The 23,837-nt window shown below is 31.2% G+C and overlaps 1 protein-coding gene across 17 annotated transcripts in view; it reads right to left on the reverse strand.

The window, feature by feature from the left end:
- Gphn (gephyrin) overlaps positions 1–23,837 on the reverse strand; it is a 602,369-nt gene that overhangs the window by 302,431 nt on the left and 276,101 nt on the right. For 10 of the 17 annotated variants that reach the window (XM_058584564.1, XM_058584570.1, XM_058584560.1 and 7 more), the window contains exons 4-5: positions 22,110–22,202; positions 7,185–7,223 (exon numbers count right to left, since the gene is read on the reverse strand). In XM_058584564.1, coding sequence (XP_058440547.1) covers positions 7,185–7,223; positions 22,110–22,202 — 132 coding nt within the window. The remainder of the gene's footprint in view (positions 1–7,184; positions 7,224–22,109; positions 22,203–23,837) is intronic. The other 7 variants (XM_058584567.1, XM_058584575.1, XM_058584569.1 and 4 more) reach the window with 1 other exon arrangement.

Consider the following 23,837-nt stretch of genomic DNA (forward strand, 5'->3'; position numbering starts at 1 on the left):
AAAATTTATTAAAAAGATAATAGGAAAAACGTTATCTTTTCCTCCTCCTAAGTAATTTTAGGTAAGAATTAGATTTTTAATAATATTCAAAAAGATTACCAACTTATGCTTTTATGAAATGCCTATGTATGTGTATGTGTGTGTATGTGTGTATGTATATATATATATATATATATATATATATAGTTCTTTTTAGTTATATATGACAGTAAAATGTATTTTGACATATTATACATACACGGAGTACAACTTCCTTTTCTTCTGGGTGCACATGATATGGAATTACATTGGTCATATATTCAGTATATTCATATATGAACATAGGAAAGTAATGTCTGATTCTACTGTCTTTCTTATTCCCATTACCCCTCTCTTCCCTTCATTTCCCTTTTGTCTAATCGAAAGCAATTCCATTCTTCCCTAGTCCCCTGCCCCCAATTGTGAGTTAGCACCCACATATCAGAAAGAACATTTGGCCTTTGGTGTTTTGGGTTTGGCTTATTTCACTTAGCATGATAGTCTCCATCATTTTACTCAAAATGCAATTTCCTTTCTCTTTATGCCTGAGTAATATTTCATTGTGTACATATACCACATTTTCTTTATCCATTTATTTGTTGAAGGGCATCTAGGTTGGTTCCCAGAGTTTAGCTATTGTGAATTGAGCTGCTATAAACATTGAAGTGGCTACATCACTGTAGTATGCTGATTTTAAGTCCTTTGGTTATATGCTGAAGAGTGGGATAACTGGGTCAAATGGTGGTTCCATTCCAAGTTTTCTGAGGAATCTCCATACTGCTTTCCAGAGTGGTTACACTAATCTGCAGTCCCACAAGCAATGTATGAGAGTACCTTTTCCCCCTACATCCTCATCAACATTTGTTGTTACTTGAATTCTTGATAATTGCCATTCTCACTGGAGTGAGGTGAAATCTTAGTGTAGTTTTATTTTGTATTTCTCTAACTGCTAGAGATGTTGAAAAATTTTTCATATATTTGTTGGGAAATATGGAAACTTGAAGACATATTTTCTTGGTGATAAAAGAATAGCTTCCTAAAGGTAGTGTTCAGTTTTACTTTGTAATTAATTACTAACCTGTGTAAGAAATAGGCTTTTTTAAAAAAAAAAAAAAATTTGGTACTGGGGATTGAACCCAGGGGCACTTAACCATTAAGCCATATCCCCAGCCTGTTTTTGTATTTTATTTAGAGAATAGTTCTCATTGAGTTGCTTAGGGCCTTGCTAAATCACTGAGGCTGGCTTTGAACTCACCATCTTCCTGCCTCAGCCTCCCCAGCTTCTGGGATTACAGGTGTGTACCACTGTGCCTGGTGACAAGTAGGATATTTAAGGAAGCTTTGCCTTTTATGACTCTCATGAAATCTATCTTAATTTTGATCAAAGTCAGTGAACAAGGAAAAAAATAACTTTTCTTATAGGATATTCACTTAAGTTTCTATAAGAGGATTATTACCTCTGATTATAAAGTATATATACGCATGCACTATTGTATTATGTCCATAAATATACCAAAGAAAGTCTGATTGCTGAACATGAGGAATCAAATCTAAGCATTTTTATGTTGCTGATATGAACAGAAAATATTCTCAGTTTCCTCATAAGTACTAAATATTACAAGAAACCTAAAAAGCACTCTAAGATAGTATAAAAATTTTGACATTGGCTTCTATTTTATAAACATCTAAGTACCTAAGTAGTGAAGTTTTCAGGCATTTGATTCCGATGTTCATGAAATTAAAAACTGTTAAATTTGAATAAAGAAGATTTTTTATCAAATAGTTTATCCCTTTGAAGCAATTTATTTTATTATTTTTTAAAATTACCTTTTGTAGTTGAAGTTGGACACAAAAACTTTATTTATTTATTTATTTATGTGGTGCTGAGGAGCGAACGAAGGGCCTTGCATGTGCCAGGCGAGCACTCTACCGCTGAGCCATAACCCTAGCCCAGCAATTTGTTTTCTTTCAATGATATCATATGACACAATTTTTTCATAGCAACATTGAAATATTTGATTGTAGGAGGAAATGGGGAAAGAGATCACGGGATATAGAGAATGGTTATTAGTGCCTGTTATTGTTACTATATTCAAAAACAAAGAATAAAACTACTTTCACAAAATGTTCATGTAAGGAAAATACATCTTTCACATGTTCAACTATCATTTATTTGAGTGGGAGAAAAAATGAAAAGTTAGACGATGATCTGTTTGAGAGTATTTGCCTACAAAGAACTGCCTGATTGCAAGGAAATTTAGAGGATTTTTGTAGTAAATATAAAAAGACTTGAAGACTAATAAAAAGTGAGATAGAAATATTACCTTCTTGGGTTAACTTCACACAAAGAAAGCACATTATACAACTGTACTTTCAGTTTAGATTTCCTTGAAATAAAAATAGGAGCTCAGAGATCACAGGAAAAAAGCATACTTAGTATTAATAAAATAATATTACTTATGTTTTCCTTTATCCTAGGTCTTTAAAATATCTGCATAAGGGTTGTTTTTTTTTTAACTTTAGAGTGCTTTCCAGAATGAACACAAGTGAAGAACAATCTTTTGAAGTTTTTCATTATTGTTAAGAAAACAAACTAAATCTGGATGTAATTTCTATTTTAGTGTTTTTCTCTTGACATGAGAACTTTGATCTTCCCAAAGCTGTGTCATTAAAATCAACAACTTTACTAGGACAGTCAGAAGAGGGAAGAAAAACAGCTTATTAAAGTTTATCATAAATGCAGCTTTAAAGGAATCAGCCTGACGTAGTCAGGAATAGGAACAAAAACAGACAGACGTCAAGTTTGAGCCCATATCGACACAGAGAGAACAAATAAATTCCAAATTAAGGTGATTAGTTCATCAAGTATATAATAAAAACCAATACATATTTCTGAACCTTCTGACACCAGGAATTTGAGCAAGTATCAATTAATAGGATAAATTAAATCCCTGAACACTGTCATTATTGACTGGTACAAGAGCCGATGCAACTTAGGGCAAAAAAATTCCTCACTGTGTTTGCATTTATATTTAAGAAGAAGCTCATGCATTCTAGTTATCCATTTATCTCTAATCTTTATCTACTCTTTTACTGTACAATTAACATGTCTGGTTTTAGCTAATTATGTTTATTAAAAACTACCAATGAAATCTCTAATCTGTCACTAAAGGCACTAGACAATAAAATCAAAGACTTCTACTGGCATTTAAATTATTGTCATTATCTACAAGCTGTGATGAAGGTTTTTTTTTTTTTTTTTTTTTTTTTTTGTGGTACCAGGGACTGAACCCAAGGGCACTCAACCACTGAGCCACACCCCGAGCCCTTTTTTATATTTTATTTTGAGACAGGGTCTTACTAAGTTGCTTAGGGCTTTACTAAGTTGCTGAGGCTGGCTTTGAACTTGTAATCCTACTGCCTCAGCCTCCTGAATGATGGGATTACAGGCAGGCACCACTTGATGAAATTTTAATAAGAAGACATTCTTATTCTTCAATGTGATATTGAAGAGATAAACAATTTCCTTATATGCAGCCACTCTGAACATTTACCTCAAAGAATTAGAAGAAAAGAACAAAATTTTGTGGATGGCACTAGAAATGAATTTTTTCTTAAATATCATTTTTCCTGTCCTGGAATGTAAGCTCCTTGAGAGCAAGGTCTTATAACTGGGTCACATACAATTGGCATAATACATACAGAGCAGTGTTTCTTACCAAGTTATGAAACAATTATTGTATGTACTGAATTAACTTCTCTCCCATGCATATAGAATGATACTAGTTTATGTATCACACATGGGAGAACTGAAAAGATGTTATTCAGTTTTATGTTTAGATGAGGAACCTCAATTGAGAAAGGGTAAATGAAGTATATAAAAATCTTAACAAAATTGTTGAATTAATGAGCGAAAACATATATCCATTACTCTTTTAATCACTCCACTTTTAAGCTTCTTGAAGACAAAGGCCAATTCTTTGTAACTTTTTTAATTCCTGTAAGGTATACAAAAATATTATATAGAGTTCAATTTAACTCACATTGTGTATCTGTTCTCCCCCAACCCTCCCACTTTACATCATATCCCCAACTTATTGGATCAGTATTCTGGGAGTATGGCCTATGATTTTTTTTTTTTTTTTTTTTGGTAAGAAAAGTCTCTATATTAATTGGTGGGTATATAGGATGAAGGACCATTGAATTAAAAATGAATTCCTATTCCCACTGATGGTTCTTCTAAACAGCTAGGTTTCCTCATCTCAGTCATTTAAAATGCTGCATTTCAAATGTGTACATCTTCTCTATAAAAATCCACATTATTCTACTTCCAAGACACGGTATCATTCTATTCTAAAGTTGGCATAAGAAAGAGCCAACAAACTTAACCTTTATCAGAATAATTTATGCTAACTTTCCAGCATCTAAGATCTGTGTTAATTTAATTTAATTTTTCCTTTTATTCTTAAAATATAGGATCTTCAAAATCGTACCATTTGGCCCTTTTAGTCTTCCTAAAAGTATATAATTTCTTCCGTTCCTAACATAGTATCTTGGACTTATCCATGCTTCATGTTAATTATGTAGTTTTCTTGATCTCTCTGCTAATTAATTTTAATTTACTCCAAAGCAGACAAAAGTATTAAAAGCTACCAAATCCACTCCTACTCACATAATCAAAAGAACTGAAAGAAAATCATACTTGCACACCAAATATTCATAGCAGCATTATTGATAACAGCCAGAAGGTGGAAACAATCTGTGTCCCCAACAGATGAATTGATAAACAAACTGTAATATATACATCAATGCAATGTTAGTCAGTCTTTAAAAGGAATTAAATTCTGATACATGTTTGAATAGGAAGGAACCTTGAAAAGATACGGAAGGAGAAAAATTACGTTTCCATTTATATGAAGTACCTAGAATAGGCAAATTCACTGAGAAAGTAAATTAGGGTTTACCAGGAGTTGGGGAAGAAAGTAAATGGGAGTTTTTGTTTAATGCATATGGAATTTCAGTTGGGGATGATGAAAAAGTTCTGAAAGCAGTGGTGATGCCTGTACAAAGTATACTAATGCCACTGAATGTACTAATACCACTGAATTGTACACTTAAAATACTTTTGTCATATATTCTTTATATAACAAATATTAACAAAATGATTTTTTAAAGCTAGTCAATGAATCTCTTGACTTATATAAAGTGGCTTTTATCTCCATTAAAGTAAAATTATTTAAAAAATCTTGTCTATACTTGCTTTCCATATTCCCTAAATTTATCATTCTCTTATTAGACTTTTTTCCTTTTCCTATTTGTTTTTATAAAAACAAAATAAAATTTAATATGGTTACTCGGCATTTTTCACATTTTTAAGCACAACAATGTTGTGGATATACACATAGAACATCTCAAATTTATATACACATTATGTGCATGCACATATACACACCTCACTTTATATCTCAGACTCTTGCAAATTTAATTCCCCCAAATTCTCTGCCTTTCATTTATTTGTAAGACTACAAGCTTTACAGTCCAGAAAATTTTATATTGCAACTTATCTTTAGATGCTAAGTATTATGTAAATAATGAGAAAATATCAATTTCAAAAGTCTACCCCCACACACAAAAAGACAGTTTAAAAGGAGCGCAAGATAAATACATCAAAAGGATCTCCAAAAAACAATATTATGTAAGCTATGGGGAGGCTAAGAAATGATATTCTCAAAGGAAAAAAAAATGGATCAGAACTGAAAGCGACTTTAATCTGAACTACAAAGAAGCAAAAGATAATTACATATATTATTTTTAGAGACGATACTTGTAAGTAAAGTTTCAAAAAATTCTCATGATTGTACTAAAAAGAATAAAAATTATCAGAGTAATCTGTTCTCATGAATCCCTGAAAAGTTGGGAAAAACAAATTAAGAAATAAATTTAGAATATGGAAAATAAGTGAAAGATCCCATACTTAAGGAATAAATTAACATAACATGTGATGCAAAAAGATAACTGAAGCAAGGGTGATAAATGATTTAGACCAAAAAAAAGTTACTAAATAAAGAGAAGAGTGTGAAGTTGTGTTTGAAAAAAAAAGCAGAAAGGACAGGTGGTACTGAATTTAAAAAGTCAGTTTAGGAGTTAACTGGACTGGGGTATTAAATAGCAAAGCATTTTCCTATTTCAAAGATATATCTGGACAATATGTAGGCAGAATTTTTCTTGGAGGTAAAATCTGATTAAAGTGACAAGACAACAAAGGAACAATGCCAGTGATTTACTAGATGCAGGGAATTATAAAGGAGGCAATATGAGCCAATCAGCAAGTTGCCAAGTTCACAGGAGATGAATGCAATGTCTTAAGTAAATTAATGTGGCAGCCATGGGCAGCAAATAGACAAAGAAGGCCATTGTCAAACAAACTCAGTCAGCAGTCCAACTCAGTGGCACAAGGCAAGTGGAAATAGACAGCAAAGTGCTAAACAATCTGCACCTACTTACAATATTACAGGCATAGATTTGACAGGGCAAGATCAGGCAGGCAGATGGCAGAGCATTTGGTAGGCCACAGTATAGGAGGATAGTAGGAGAGCAGATAGACAATGCTGGGCAATCTAAAATGCTAAAATAGCAGATGGATATGGCAGCACCCTGGCTTTTGCTGATAGACAAAGAATCAGTGAGTAGAGAATGCAAATTGTTCAGCAGATGAGTGAAGTGGAGGCAAAAAGGGGACAAAATCCAAAGGCAATCAAGCAGGAAGACAGAACAGTAGAGAAGCAATGGTAGATCATCAGAAGCATTTGGGTAGGGCAGAGACAAGCTGTCAGCAGGGGAACAAAACACTGGTCAGGAAAAGTTGAGATTAAGAGTGAAACAGTCTCTGAATTGGGTGTATTCCATTTAGGAAACAGTAATCTATAAACTGCATATGAGAATCCACAAGAGAACAGCACACAAATGGAAATAGCAGATGGATCTGAACTCTATTGCCCAGGGATATAGAATAACCCTAGAACATAGATACATAACAATCCACAAGGAAATTAAACGGATGGGAAAAATGTGTCCAAGCATTATTTTTTTAATGATGATAAAAGAAACCAAAACACTAAAAATTATTAATCTGGAAATGATTGGCTGGGATTGAAGTCTTCGCTTACCCCTTTCTGGAGCCCACAAAATGGGAATGTTGGGAATTTCTGCAGCAGAAAAACAGAAGAGAAAAGGGATTTCTGATTCCCAGTTTAAGGAAAGCAGGTCAAATTTAGGGCTGTATAAACTGGTTCAGGGAAATAAGAACCAGCCTGAACCTTTTCCTTTCCTCAGAATCAACCACTTCTGAGGTCTGAGAAAGGTTTAGGAAGCCCTCACCCCATTATTTCCCACAACCGCCCCTTTCACACTTACCTCCAGTGCAAACACTTTCCAGCAAGGAGGTATTTGGGAAAATTCACTCCCCTGTTTACATCATGGCAAAAATCTGAGGAATGCCAACTAATGGTACTTTCTGTGCAGGTCAGGTTTCTGATCAGTGGGATTCTTCCCGCTTTTTGTGAGTGAGCAGAGGGGACAATTACTAGAAACTACGTACCTCTTTTAAAGTAGATAAGAAAAGAATCAGGGGTAGTAATAACAATTATACATAGTAATACCAGTAAATACTTTGGTAGTCTCATCAGTTGTCATGAATTTTAATTCAATTTATATGTTGATGACTATAAAAAAATAAAACTTCTAGCCCAGACATTTCCTCTAAACTCCAGATGTACATAACTGACTGTAATCCAACATCTCCACTGAGATATCTAAAGGTACTCAGTTGCCATGACCAAGCAAAACTCCTGATTTTCCTCAAACCTACTCTTTACACACTCTTGTCTGTTTCAGTAAATGGTAACTCTATCCCTTCAATTGTTCAGGTCAAATACTATATCTTTTACCTGGTTTCATTCTTTCTCTTATTCCATCTGTTACTTCTACCTTCAAATTTACCAATAATCTACTTCTTTTGTCTGAGTCACTATCATTTTTCCTCTGGATTATTTTAATAGCTCCCAAACTGGTTTCCCTACTAAAATGTAAGGTCATGCCATGCTCCATTACAAGAAACATAATATGAAAGTTTTCTGTGATCACAGATTCCTCTCTTTCCTCCTTTATGTCTTTGCTCAAATGCAAATTCCTTGAAGAATGGACTATTTTAAATTATAATGCTCATTCCTGCCTAGACTGTCTAAACTCCTTCCCTGGTTTATTTTTATCCACTAAAATGATCATCTCCAATACTATGCATTTTTTTCTGTATTCTTATGTTCGTGTTCCCTCATTAAAATGTAAATTCCATAAAGGTAGGGACTTTTTAAATTCTAATTAGTTATACATGACAGTAGAATGCATTTTGACATATTATAAATAAATGGAGTATAACTTCTTATTCCTTTGGTTGTATATGATGTAGAATCATACATCATATACATCACTACACCACTCTGTAGTCATATATGTATATAGGATAATAATGTCTAATGCATTCCATTATCCTTCCTTCCCCCATACCCCTCCCCTCCCTCCCCTTCCCTCTATAGGTAGGGACTTTTTAACTTCTTTGTTCATTGTTATGTCCCTGATACCTTGAACAGTGCCTGTCATATATACATAAATATAGCTGTTACATATTTGAGTGTCGGGAATATTAATTTCTTGTGGGGTTTCTCATTTCTTAACCTCAAAATTTGGGCACATTTTTCTGAAAGCTCACATTATCATGAGATTTTGGAATAACAGAGCAGATAGTGCACAGTTGGATAGGAATATTCTAAAACAGAAGTTGGCAAACTGTAGCCCATGGACCAAATTCTGCCTAGTGCCTGTGTTTTTGGTATAGCCCACAAACTGAGAATGATCTTTACATTTATAAATCATTCAAGAAAATCAAAAGAATATAATTTCATGCCATGTAAAATTATGTGAAATACAATTTCAGTGCCCATAGCAAAATTTTATTGAAGAAAACCCAGGCTTATTCATTTATATCATCTATGACTGCTTTTGTGCTATAGGTCTGGCAGAGTTGGATAGTTGTGACAGGCCAGATGAACCATAAAGACTCAAATATTTACCATCAGATTCTTAAATAATGTTACTAACCCCTGTCCGAAGGTATTTTATAGACTATAGCTTATTAATAATGCTGTTGCCACTGTTGTCCATAATATAATTCTGAAAGTGCCTATATACTAGGATTTGCTTTCAATATTATGTAAAAGCATCCCTCTAAATATTATTTATTTCTGCTGGTAATACTCATCCATGTATCTGTCCACAGACTGGTACCAGTTTAGAAGACAGAATATATAGTAAGGGTAAGTCTTGAAAATGGCAAAAAAGGGGAGGGAATGTAAAAGAAAGTACATAGGGCTTACAAACAGAACTCATATCAAAGTATCATATAAATATCCAAACTTCTATATAAAATGTTTAAGAACAGTGGGAACTCTGAATGATGTGACTTAATTTTGAACCTCATCAATGGAGTTATTATTAAAGTGACCTTATTATAATAGGGCTGCATTAGGTAGTCCTGAATCATAGTAAGAAAGAGATACATTATAATAGGACTCCACTTCATTTATGCAAAATTTAAAACTAACAATTATATTCTCACTGGTTCCAATACATTTTGTAGAAAAGCATTTTTTTAAACTCTTTTTTTTTAATATTTATTTTTTTTAGGTGTAGATGGACACAACACAATGCTTTTTTTTTAAAATGTGGTGCTGAGGATCGAACCCAGATCCCGCCAGTGCTAAGCGAGCGCTCTACCTCTTAGCCACAATCCCAGCCCTAGAAAAACATTTTAAAAATTTGTAAAACTACTCAAAATCACATCCTAATAAAAACTGACCTACCATATCCTTTCATAAAATCTCATCCTGAGGATTATTGCATGTGAGGAACAATTATATTATTTGCTGCAAACAAACTTATGGGAAGGGGTGAAGAAGCTAAGGGAAGATAACTATTCCAGTGACATCTATCACTATAATGCTATCTTCATTCTATGCAGAGGAATATAATTTTTTGCCTTTTTAAAGTATCAATTAGTACTCTCAGCATGATCAACTGCTTCTTCTGTATTTTTTGTTTTGATCTTTGTTTCCCCTCTCTCAGTGAAGCAAATAACAGGTTATCTTCAAACTCCAAGATGTTTACTGATGTTTTTCTGAGCATCTTGTGAAAGAATTTGGATCCTTTCTGAAAATTGTCATCAGTGAGTCATTAATGATTATTTGAAATGGTTATTCCCTTCACTGGACATTTCTTCTCTACTCTAATAATATTCATGCTTTCCCCAAGTTCCAATATAAGCAAATAATATTGATAAAATTATTAGAATAATTCCAAATAATTTATTTAGTAATTTGTATCCACTTTTTGACTTGTTACCGATTTCCTCCTATGGTAGGCATTAACATAAAATTACAAATATTCTGCCTTTCTAATACAGTGATATTCTGAGAAGTTCATAGTAATTGACAGATATAAACCCATTTGTTGTCACCTAATTACATTTTGTGTAAAAAAGTAACATGGCCATTTTATAGATGGATATCTAATACATAGAGATAAATTTACATTCTTGCTTTTAGAAAGTAATGAAGAAAGGATATATTAAAATCTTCATTCCTGTGACTTTCTAGATAAATCTGCCTTTAGCACTTTTTAAAAAATTCATTTTGTTTAATAGTTTGTTCTTGACAAAACATAAAATAGATATTTAAAAGGAATTGTATAGTATTTTTTTTACTGTTTGAAATTGAAATACTTTTAGCATTTATATTTGCAAAATATTTAATTATTTTTATTGTCAAAGCGTTAGCATGTATTTTGTAAAACCAAAATATTCTGTTATGCCAGCCTCCATTCATTTTATAATAGTGGGCTTGGAAGGCTGAGCTGAAATGCTGACTTTAAGCATCTATCATTGATAAATTTAAGGTAAAATAAGCATTCAGAATGTCCTTTCTGATACTTCTTTTTTTCCTCTATTATACTACTGTCTTTAGTTACTATTCTGCTTATTTTTTTCCTCCATAGGAAAAATTTTTTCATATTTTTTCCAATAATTATCCAGTAATGCTCTTTTTTTTCTATTACAGATAATGAAAGATAAGGCTGGGGTCATGGCTCACTGGTAGAGCACTTGCCTTGCATGGGTGAAGCACTGTTTTGTTTCTGAGCACCACATATAAATAAATGAATAAAATTGAGTTCCATCAACAACTAAAAAAAATAAAAATAAAAATAAAAAGAATGGAAGACAAATATCCAATGGAGGAAGTAATAATTAATGATTATTTTAGATAATCAAAAAATTCCCAAATAGTTATACAGCATATATGGTTTTTAGAGTGGCTATAGATTAGATGTGGGTTATTATCCCAAGGGTTCATGTGTTTGAGGCGTGGTCCTTAGTGGGAAATGGTGTGAAAGTTTTAAGAAGTGGGACCTAGAGGGAAGTCCTTAGAGGAATTTATTAGGAGAGCTGTCCTCAAAGTGACCCGAGTCCTCCCAAGAGTTTGTTGTTATAAAAGACTGAGGTCGATGGCCAAATTCTTCTCTGGTTTCCTATCTGACAATGTCACCTCTCCTCACTTGCTCCCACCATGATGATGTCATTAGTTCCTCAGAAGAGACTGAACCAGTAGGCCACTTGATCCTGACCTTTCATCTTTTAATCTGTGAACTAAATAAATTTCTTTTCTTTATAAGTAACCCACTTTCAGTTATTTGTTTTGGTTACAAATATAATGTAACCAAAATATAATGCCTTAATTATATTAACTCACATAACTATTCTATGAGGTACATATTCTTCTTCATTTGACATAAGAAAACATAGATATAGAAACTTAAGTTGTGATAAGTTGGACATGAAATTCAAATCCAAATACCTTGTGCTTTTAATCAGTGTTACATTGATTAATAAATCTTTAGAGAACACTATTTTTCTAGTTAGAACTTCAATTATAAACAGAATTTGCCATCATTTGTATTTAATTAATTTGTATGTTTACTTAAGGTATGATCTTTCTTCCCTATAATGGCACCATAAAAGCTAAGAACATATTGTGGTATAGAGTAGGCATGCAATTAAGATATATTTAAAGAAAACTGAAGACATGATTTTATTATGTGTGGGTTTTTCATGTATGAAATTTTTGGTTTTGCTTCATTCTCAAAATTCCAAAATTGTGACCCAAAGGAGTAATGTACATTTCCCCTTAGTGTTGCTATGTGGAATAGGGCCCTTTCAAATCTATAGTTTTAAATCCAAGGTCACTTATTGTCACTAATTATTTATTTAAATGATATCATTTCATGCTTGTAATTTACCCCCAGATCCATTATATGATTGAGGTGTTTTTTTTAAAATGGATAAATAAAGTAGAGGGTATAGAAATTGGAAAGTTTGTGGCTGGTAGGAAAAAAAATGAATGTAAAAGCAATATAAAAGTAAGTGAACTTAAAGGGAAAATGTAATATTTTACTTCAAATACTTTCATTGAAAAGAGAAATTTGAGCTTTTGTGTACTGCCAAGTGTAGAATAAGCAAGTAGTAAAAATCATAAGGTTACAGATTTCAGTTTGAAGTGTTTGAACTTTGAAACAATTGGAATTTTCTGAGCAATGAACTTTCAGATGGAAGAAATGGTAAATGAGATGTTCAGATAAAGGCTGGGAATGATATAAAAAACAAACAAACAAACAAACAAAAAAAACGGGCCTGCTAGAGCTTTAAATATGATGGTATTTAGTTTCTTCAAACTATAAGATATTGTGATTTTTTTCTCTATTATTATAAAGTTTGTAATTTTTATAAAATGCTAACTATACACTAACTATATACAGCACTGACAAAATCTATGATAAAATATTTCTTGATTGTTTTGCTTCTGAGAAAATATTGGCAAAAAGATTCCCAGACAACAAAATCGGGGTTGGTGTGTTACAGAAGTTTAAAATATGCACCCAAATAATAGTGTGGACAGTTAATAGATTTGCAGATTAAACCAGGACTCTCTCTCTCTCTCTCTCTCTTTTTCCCATATGCTGGGGATGGAGTAAATCCAGGACATAAAAACAATCTTCAATAAGATTGAAATTAATTTTGTTGGGGAAAAAATGCTAGATGTAAAAAAGGATATATTTTAAGTGAGGCTTGATGACATGATTTTAGTGACTATATTGCCTGATAGTGGACTTAGCAGTTGTGGTTTCCAAGATCTTTGAATAATGACAATTACTGTTTCTCATCTCTATATATGGTACCATTCTGTTATAAGAAAATAATAAAATAATATAAGTCCAGTTAATCCATCCTTCTATATAAAGGGGAATTTTCTGTCTACCCAGGAACACTTTACATTTATATTCATATGTATCTTGCGCATATATTTTCCCTTGTTCCTTACTCTCTTCAGTGATGTCTTCTTTCCTAACCAGAATCCTATTTTTCTCTTTCAAATTTTAATTTAAATTCTACTATCATAAAAATTTCACAGATACTCAGTTCTCTTTTAATCTTTTGGCCTGAATTGACTGACCATTTCATTATTAGGTTTAAATTTTCTTGATTTGTTATTTGACCACTGTAGGAGTACTTTAGCATTATGCTCAATAAAGGACAAGGCACTTCATAAATATTTGTGAAATTGAACAAAGACAATGGATGATGTTCTTAAAAAATTGGAAGGCTGTAAGTATGCTTGTGCTCTGAAACATACATTGCTTTGTAATAGGTAATGCAAAAACAGGGGCTGGGGTTGTGGCTCAGTGGTAGAGTGCTTGCCTAGCACGTGTGAGGTACTAGGTTGGAAGGCACTGTGTCCTCCTACAACTAAAAAAAAAAAAAAAGGAAAAACATTTTAAAAAATTATAAACCCAATACATAAAGAAGGATATTACCTTTTAACCTGATTTAAAATTATAAAATGCATTCAGGTATTAAGATGTCACATAGTACCCCATAAATGTGCTGTATTTTTTGTGTTATGTATTAATTTTAAAAATTTAGTTATAAAAGAGAACAATTGGGGCTAGGGTTGTAGCTCAACAGTAAAGTGCTTGACTAGCATGAGTAAGGCACTGGGTTCGATCCTCAGCACCACATATCTCTGTATATCTCTATATATCTATATCTATGTATCTATCTATCTATCTATAAATAAATAAATAAATAAGGTATTGTGTCCAAATACAACTTAAAAACAAAAACAAAAACATATATATATATATATATATATATATATATATATATAAAAAGGGAACTATTACAAAAAGCTATCCTTTACACATCTGAGCTGTATCAAGCAACATCCAAGAATTTAAAAATACAAAATAAATAGATCTAAAACAAAAATAATAGATTTAGTTGTGATAAATATGTTCCTAATTAACTTTCCATACTGAAACCTTTAGAAGTAGGCTATCAGGTGCTAGTGAATCCAAGTGTTTTAATAATCTATATTTTCCATAGCATATAGATTATAGAAATTTTTATTCTTGTTACTTTGTTTCATGCCTTAAAGCAGTAGTGGGGAAATGTTGCCTGTAATTCTTTTTTAATAGACATATATTAATATTTTAAAAGAAATATATTTACCAGATGTATAAGGGTTCCAGGAGTATAAGGGTTAGTAGCAGAAGTATTTGAAGTTACTATATCTAGAGATCATAGGTGTTATTAAAGAAACAAGGAAGAAAAAAGATAAAAATGAACACCTATTAAGTGTTTATGAAGTTGAAAGGAATTATATTTTCATATGCATTATTGTCACTTACTAGCTTGGATTAGCTTGGGCATATCTGTATTCAGCTTCTCCATCTTTAAAGTAAACATAAAAATATTACCTGATTCATATGACTATTCTGAAAATTAAATGAGTTTAAATGTGCTTAAATTAGATTCTGATGGGCTGGGATTGTGGCTCAGTGGTAGAGTGCTTCCCTAGCACATGTGAGGCACTGGATTCGATCCTTAGCACCACATAAAACTGAAATAAAGATACTGTGTTCACCTACAACTGAAAAGTAAAAGTAAATGTTAAAAAAAGAAAAACAAACAGCTTCTGACACATAGCACAATTATTGTCTATTTTTAGTATCTTAATTATTAGAAACAAAACTTTGAGAGAAAGGCATTAAGTTAGCAGATGAGGAAACTAAGGTTTGAACAGGTTAATGTGACTTGAATTTCACAGCAGTGAACCAGTAGTAGAACTGGTTTTCAAATTCAGGTCTGTCTAACTCAAATTTTTCAATTATACCTTATTAAATCCTAGTATGTTTAAGAAAAGGCGAGACATCGTGTCCAAAACTACTTCATAAATACCATAGGAAGAGCTCCTTAAAATGACGTCAAATATAACCATCAAATCTGATCATAGAGGGAGGTGTATTTTATTCAATCTGATTTAAAATATTTTAAAAATAAGGGTTTCTAGTATTTGGCTTTGCCAGAAAGTTCCTATTGTAAAATTCAAATTGTTAAATTCAAATTCATAACATTAATTCAAGATCCTAGTTCATTATGTTATTTTTAGTTTTGCTATACATAAGTTATTTTATTACTCAAAATAGCACTAGAACTATAAAAGAATATGCAGAGTATTTCTAGTATAAATATTCTAGAGTATCAGTATATGGCATTTTGCTACTAAAATAATAAACGTTTTCTAGACTGTTAAAAATAACCATATAATGTAAATGATCTACTTTGTTATCAAATTTTCTTTTAGAAACAAATTACTAAGCACACTGTTTATCCTATGCTTCTGTTACAATATAGGAGAATTTTTTCTGACTAATAAAATGTCTGATGTTAACTTTTAGCTGAACTTTTAAATGTAAATTCTCACTTGCACAAAAGTAACAAATTGAGCATCAATAACACGTGGTTAGTAACTCAGGTTAGTTTTGTCTTCTTCCTGGTGCTTAACATAACATTCTTATTTTTCAAGAATTACAAGAAAGAATATTGATTAATGATTGAACAAAATAATACCTGACATATAGTATGCATACTTAAAATTATAAAAAACATAAATTTCAACAAATTAATTATAAAAAGTACTTATAAGATAAAAAGCATTTCTTTTCTTCATACTAGAAATTCTACATTTACATGAAAAAATAAAATCCTAACTACCTAACTGGAAAATATTAGTAGAAAAGCTTAGATAGGAATCTGTTCTAAAGAAATCTAAAGTAGGCTATACACAACATGTCTTTGGAAATTCCTAGTCTTGTCCATAGAAATTCATACTTCCTTTGTACAAGAATTTGAGTATTTCCCCCCATTCAGCATTGGCCATTTTGTCAGATGACTCTTTGCTTCCATAAGAACAGTCATAAGAAACTATCTATTTATTTTTCATTCCTTTGTTTATTTTTTATTGGTACTTTCTATATTTAAATAAAGGTGAATATTCTTTATATCAAATTTAGAGTTTCCTGAAATTTTTGTTATTTCTTCTTCTGTATGATTACTTCATAATGAATAATTATAGCAATGAATTTTGTTAGGAGGCATTGCTAAGAACATTAGCTTATAAATTTCTTTGTGTGCAGTTTTATATAATTGAAACAAATTCATCAATTTTGAACTTTCAAAGTGTGTTATACATTATTTAGAATAAAGGATATTTTATTTTTGTTATTTTATATTGGCCACAGAGACAATGGAGCAATACACTTCAATATGGCAAAAAAAGTATTCTTCCTTTGTTCCATCTAAATTTAAAAAATTAAAAAGAATAAACCTAACATCACTTCAGATTATTAAAAAATAAAAGATAAAAGTAGGATTTTTTTTTTTAATGAGTAGAGATGACTTATTTCCATCTAATAGATCAGGGGTTTGCAAATTTTTCTGCAAGGGATCAGATGGCAAATACTTTGGGTTTTTCTAGTTAAACAGTCTTGGCTGCAAGTGCTCAATTCATGTATTATAATCATAGATAGTACATAAATAAATGAGAGTAGCTGTTTTATAATAAAACTTCATTTATAAATACTGAAATTAAATTATAAATAATATACACATGTCACAAAATAAGACTCTCTTTTAAATTTTTTTTCTAGTCATTCAAAAATATAAAACTCATTCTTCGGTCACAAGTCATGCAGAAAAGGTGTTAGGATAGATTTGGCCTATGGCCAGTTGGTCAATCCCTGAGTTAGAAGATGAATTTTTTGAGTACAGGTACCAAATCTTACTCATGTTTAAACTCTTGCACCCAACATTACATTGGATAAAGGATTAAAAAAAAAAGTGCTTAGGGTCTGGGTTTGTGGGCTCAGTGATAGAGTGCTTGCTTAGCATGTGTGAGACACTGGGTTTGATCCTCAGCACCACATATAAATTAAAAAAAAAAAATGGTCCATCAACAACTTAAAAAAAAAAAAGCTTGAGGAATAAATGAGTGGATGAGATATAAGCATACAATAGACTTTTATTAAGCTATTTAATTTATGATAATAATAATATATTAGTATATAATCCTTAATTCTGCTATACCCAAATACTCTAAGTGTTGAAAGTTATTTTTTATCATGTAAATATTAAACAATTTAATATTTCAATTTTAGTATAAATATTATCAAAACACTTTTTAATAATTATATATACACTTCATATGTATCTTCATTTTCTAGTCAAGATTTATAAAACTATAACTAAACTTCCATTTTTTAAAAAAAATTTAAATTGTAGATGGAGATGATACTTTTATTTTTATGTGGTGCCAGGGATTGAACCCAGTAGTGCCTCAAGCATGCTAGGCAAATGCTCTACCACTGAGCCACAACCCCAGTCCTAAACTTCTATTTTTTTTTAAGAATAGAAGATTCTTCACATGATAGTACATTTGTTAGACACACATTGCTTTTAAGTGATAGAGACAATCTGTATAGCAATGAGTTTTACTGAATTTTACAATTAACAGCACTTCATCAGTGACAATGAATTTTCTAGCTTTCACTGTTTTATAAGTCAATAACTTATAAAATATATATATTATATTTCAAAAATATAGTGAAATATATTCTTGAAAATAAAATTTTCTTATTAAAATAAAACTAAAAAGTTAAGGCATGTGGTTATGTTATCAAACATAAGTTTTGATAGCATCTGAAATTTAGGCATGTATATATTGAATGAACCATATTCTATGAAAAAAAGGTCTAAAAATAAAAACAAATCCATCATTTAGGGAAACTAATTCTGATAACCTTATTCCTAAAACATGGAAACAAGATAAACTTTGCTAAACTTGCTATTACTTTTTACTAGATGTGGGAAGAATTCTAACTTGATTAAAAAAAATTGATTTCCTTTAGAGTTCATATTCACTGACAGACACTTGAGGATTGTTTTTTTTTTGTTTGTTTTTTGTATTTTTGGAGTTGTAGATGGACAGCATGCCTTTATTTTATTTATTTCATTTTTACGTGGTGCTAATGATCAAACCCAGTGCCTCAAAATGCTAAGGTAAGCTCTCTGCCTCTGAGCTACAGCCCCTGATCCTTGAGGTTGTTTTGTTTCATTCACTTTATCATTTCCCATGTTCATTTTCTCCTTTAACAACACAAACATCCACAATTGTCATATGTGTTTATAGATCAAACTAGTTATTGACTGTAAAATATTAGTATTTAATTAAGGGAGACATTTTATATTACTTTAACTTTGTTAAATTAATAAGTCAATAACTTAAAAGTCAGTAACTTCTAACTTTATTTGAAAATATTTGTTTACAGGTAAATATATTTAAAAACAGTTTCTTTTCTTTTAGGCACAACTATCAAAGACAGACACATTAAAGACAACTAGGTAATTCATGTCCAGAATAATATTTCTAAATTCGTATTTGATTATATTATAAATATTATAAGACTGTTACCTATTTAAGGGTATAAAGAAAATGAGAAATCAGAATTATTTTGTTGGTTCTTTATTGCTTTTGTTTATTTTTAATTAGTTTTAAAAATCGGTGTATTATAATTATACACAATAGTGGGATTCATTTTCACATATTCCTATCACATGTATTCCTACCTCATGAATTTATATATGTAAAATACAAAGTGAAGTGAACCTTTAACAGAATCAAGTTATTACCAATCAGATAAATTAACCCTTCTCAAACACAGTTAAGAAGACAAATTTATGTATATTTTAAGTGCAATATTTAAAAAATTATAATATTACTTTACCCAAAGCATTAAGGATAAGAATATCTCTATGATATTCAAGTAATTACTAATTACTTGTAAACTAATTGTAATGACCATCAAAAAAAGGAAAAATAAACAGATACTAGAACAGCAGAAATTCAAGATTAATATGTAAATGTGAAAGATCAATTTTGAAACTTAACTCTATGAAAATTAAGAAATAAACTAACAAGATAGCAAAGATTTTATGGACATGCTTTGAATCTATGACTATATTTGTCTTTTATAGTTATAAAAAAAGAAACAACTAACAAATTTGGCAGTTACAGAGCAATTAACAAAAAATATTTAAACCTTATAAGTTAATTCTTACTTAAAATGCCAGGAATAGTTCTCATTGAATGCTCACAGACACCTTGGTAAGTAGGTACTTTCCTGATTTTAAGTACTTACTTAAGTAGGTACCACAGAGTGGTTAAACAAGAAGTATAGTATAACACAAAAATATGGCTTTTGTCCATATATATGTTCATGTATGTATGTGTGTGTGTGTGTGTAGATAGCCTCAGGATGTTGCTGATCACATGAAATACCAAGTAATAAGAAAGTTGGACCTTTCAATTTCACCCACTTAGGGGGTGGGGCTGGATTGAGCTTTCTAAAACTCTTAAACAATAAGATATACAGAGCTCATGAATTGGTGAACACCTCCAGGTGCTAGAAGGTACTGTTGCTGAAGAGGGCATGGGACTTCAGTAATTCTCCCTCCTTGCACTATGAATCTTTTCCAACTGACTGTTCCTCAGTTGTAACCCTATAATAAACTGGAAACAGAAATATTTTCCATAGTTTTGTGAGCCATTCCAGCTAATTATAAAATCTGATAGGGGGAGACTAAGGGAAAACCCATAGACATTGTAATAAAGTAGGACAGAAGTGTGGGTAACCTGGAGACCCAATACTAGAGACTAGCCTGTCAAATGAAGCCAACCTGTAGTACAGAGCCTTTAAAAATATGGAGTCTGACTATAACTCCAGGTAGGTAGGTAGGTAGGTAGGTAGTGTCAGAATTGAATTCAAATACATCAGAGAACATTTGTTGTCTGAAGAGTTGAAGTGGCTGGTGTGAGAAAAAAATTCCATGTTTGTTATCATTAGTGTGAGTAAAATCAACCTATCTGTGATCATCTTTTTTAGTCAGTAGCAGAACCAGAATTCAAAGATTTGGATTTTCAGCTTAGGATTTTGGTATTAACTTGAAATTCACAGGATACCAGATACTTGTGATATAAATTATTTCCTTACAATTAAAAATAATGCTATTTGTTTATAAATGAAACCTGTGGTAATTTTTTAAACTTTTTAAATATAAAAGTGAGTAGTAGTATGAGAATATCAAACCACCATACAAACTCAAGGTCATAGACCTCAAAAACTGAATACCCAAATTACAAAAATGAATGCCTTTATATATGTAGTCAACTTTCTTATAAACCAAACCAAACCAAATCAAACCAAACCAAACTAAACCAAACTGAATACACACACAAAAAAAAAACCTCTGTAGAAGATGGTTTCCTGCCCAGTTGTACTTTTTTAGTTAGTCTCACAATATAAACAAAATGTAAAAACTGACCAAAGGACCATTTCCCATTAGGATCCAGAAAGTTAATAAATGTGAAAAAGTGAATTTCCTGTTTGTACAGTTGAAATTAACAATCTCCTAGTACAACTCTTGTGATTGCTTTAAAAGCAAATCTATCTTATTTATAATCATGATTATAATAATAAATTTGTAATATTTATACAGAAAAACAGAAAATATTTTACCACTTGTCTTAGAAAATTGCTTTTCATATATTAGAGTAGTGGTTCTCAAAGTTTAGAAGTATACTCTATGAATCAACATCTATCTTGGGATCTACTACATTTTCACTGAATCAAAAACTCAAGAGGTGGGGTCCAGAAATCCGTTTTAAAAAGTCATCTGGTAGATTTTCATGCTTAGTTAATGTTTGAAAACCACTGTATTAGCATAAGGAGGGCAGTAATTATTTAATAAATGCAAAGAAAAATATCTTGCTGTTAATAAGGCAGTATATACAATAGTGTACTGATTTGAACATAGACTTAATTAACATTTAGTAGAAACTGAGCCAGGAAACACTTTTCTGAAAGGGTAATGCAAACACCATCCCAAGCGTAATGTAAGTTTCCATATAATTTCAAATATTCACCTGAAATTTATGGCTTCATTAAAGGAAAATAAAGACCTTTTTTTCCTTCTATATTAGTGGACACTGCTTACTCTTTACTATTTTCCTAATTTCTCTTCCTATGCAAAGGTTGAAGACAATTCTTGTATCATGAAGCCTAGAAATTTTGCTTTGTCAAATTAAAGTCTGCATTTAAATGTAGTTCACATTTAAAAAGGTAACCCTTTTTCATCAATAATACTGTAATAATGGTATAAATTTTATATTAAAGTTATCCTATTATACTTTGAGACAAATGAATAAGATCCAATTTTGAAATGGATCAGATGCCATGCTAACAGTATTTTTTTTATAATTGTCTTTGGTAATGCTAAACTTGCAGACCACCAAGCAAATGAATGATTAACTTTTAGAACTGTTCAGTTTTCTTCAGATTCTATCATCTCTAGTTTAAGTCCACAATAAAAACTCAAGAAACATTTTTCATAATTCTTCTGTAGCCACGTTTTTGTGTTCTTATAAGTCATTCTTTTACCTAGCAAAACTATAAAAATAATATAAAAAATAGTAAAAAGGATGGAAAATAACATGATTATTCCTTAAAAATGAAAAAGACATGTACTATCTCACCTCTGGAGTGACATCTCGTGGTGCAAACCCTGTTCCTCCAGTTGTTAATATTAAATTAAGTTCCTTTTCATCACACCAGTCTATCAGAGTTTCCTGAAAGAAAGCAACATTATTGTCACATTCAGAAAGACTTGCTTTACTTGCTCAAAACATCCAAGTCCACAAATACTTCATATATAGTAAACATATACTTCCTATATAGTGAGGATATAGATTCTTTTTAACAATGAACAAGAAAAAATTGAACGCAATTCATGGAAGAGGCTCACTCCAGATCAATAACACTGCAGTTTTGGTTATTTATTAAATATTTAAAATGAGGACATAAACATCAAATTGTTGAAAGCAAGTGAAACACAAGAGATACCTTAAAGTTATAAACTTTAAGAATTTATAACTACTGTTTATATGTACTTTAACAAAATATGTGAAGTTCTTTTCAACCATATAATATATACTCCAATTAAATCAAATTGCCCACTATCTATGTGTTAATGATATGATCTGACTTCTTAATAAATGTATCAATCCTACAAGTTGACTATTTCATACATTTAATTTTATATATATTGAAACAGACTCATTCATTTTTAATTAATAGATTCAGAGAGATTAAAAACACTTGCTCACAAGCTCACAAACTAGAAGGAGGAAGAGAAGAACTCAAATGAGAACTGTTAGACTCTCAATTAATGTTTTCCTATTATTGAGTCAATATCTTATGCTCAATTTCATGTTTTATAATTTATATTTTTCAGTATTAATTTTATATGTATTTCTTAAACTCAAGGAGTGAAATAAATGACTGCTTAAGGGTCTTTTTGTCACATTAATACTATGACACTTGTAGAGGTTAGGTTTATTTTTATTTTTTTATATTTATTTTTTAGTTGTAGTTGGACACAATTCCTTTATTTATTTATTTATGGTTCTGAGGATCAAACCCAGGGCCTCGCACGTGGTAGGCGAACACTCTACCGCTGAGCCACAACCCCAGCCCCAGAGGTTAGGTTTATATACCATAAAATTTTGGAGCTACTAGGGATCTTATTATATTTGCCTTTCTATTTTCTAGATGAGAAAAGTGAAGTACAAAGTAGTTAAATAATTTACTCAAAGTTACACAGGTAGTTTGTACAGAAGTGGAAGTAGGATATGTGCCTGCTGACTTTTTCTATCTATGCTAATTATGTTAAATCCATCCTATATTTTTGGTTACTCATTTAACAGTATTAACAGTCATAAAATAAATGTAAAAACTAATCCTGATTTCAGAAAGCTAATGGTCAAGAGTAAGATGTTCAAACTTGATTGCACACTAAAATGTCTGTGAAGCCTAAAAAATACTTGGCTTCTACCTCAGGGTTTAGTAAAGCCTGAGTTAGCATTGGAATTTTTCTTTTCCATGCTAGGAATTGAACCCAGAGGCTTGTGCATGATAAGTCTGTGCTCTACAATGAGCTATCCCTACAGTCTCAGAGTACTGAGATTGAAAAACAAACAAACAAACCAAAATACTTCTAAGGTAATTCTAAAGTGCAGCCAAACAACTGAGAACTACTAGTCCAAAGAGACAATCTATACAGTTATCTGAGGGTATATTTCACAACAAACTCAATTGGGTAGTCCTACCAAGATGTCAGACTGTTTTAAATCAGTTACACCACAGAAATATTACTCATTTCTATTTCCAGAATGAATAACAAGTAACACTGTGTAGATTTATTT

The sequence above is a fragment of the Marmota monax genome, unplaced genomic scaffold (assembly GCF_021218885.2).
Source record: "Marmota monax isolate L192 unplaced genomic scaffold, Marmota_monax_Labrador192_F-V1.1 WCK01_AAM20220418_F8-fsc00001, whole genome shotgun sequence".
NCBI lineage: Eukaryota > Metazoa > Chordata > Mammalia > Rodentia > Sciuridae > Marmota > Marmota monax.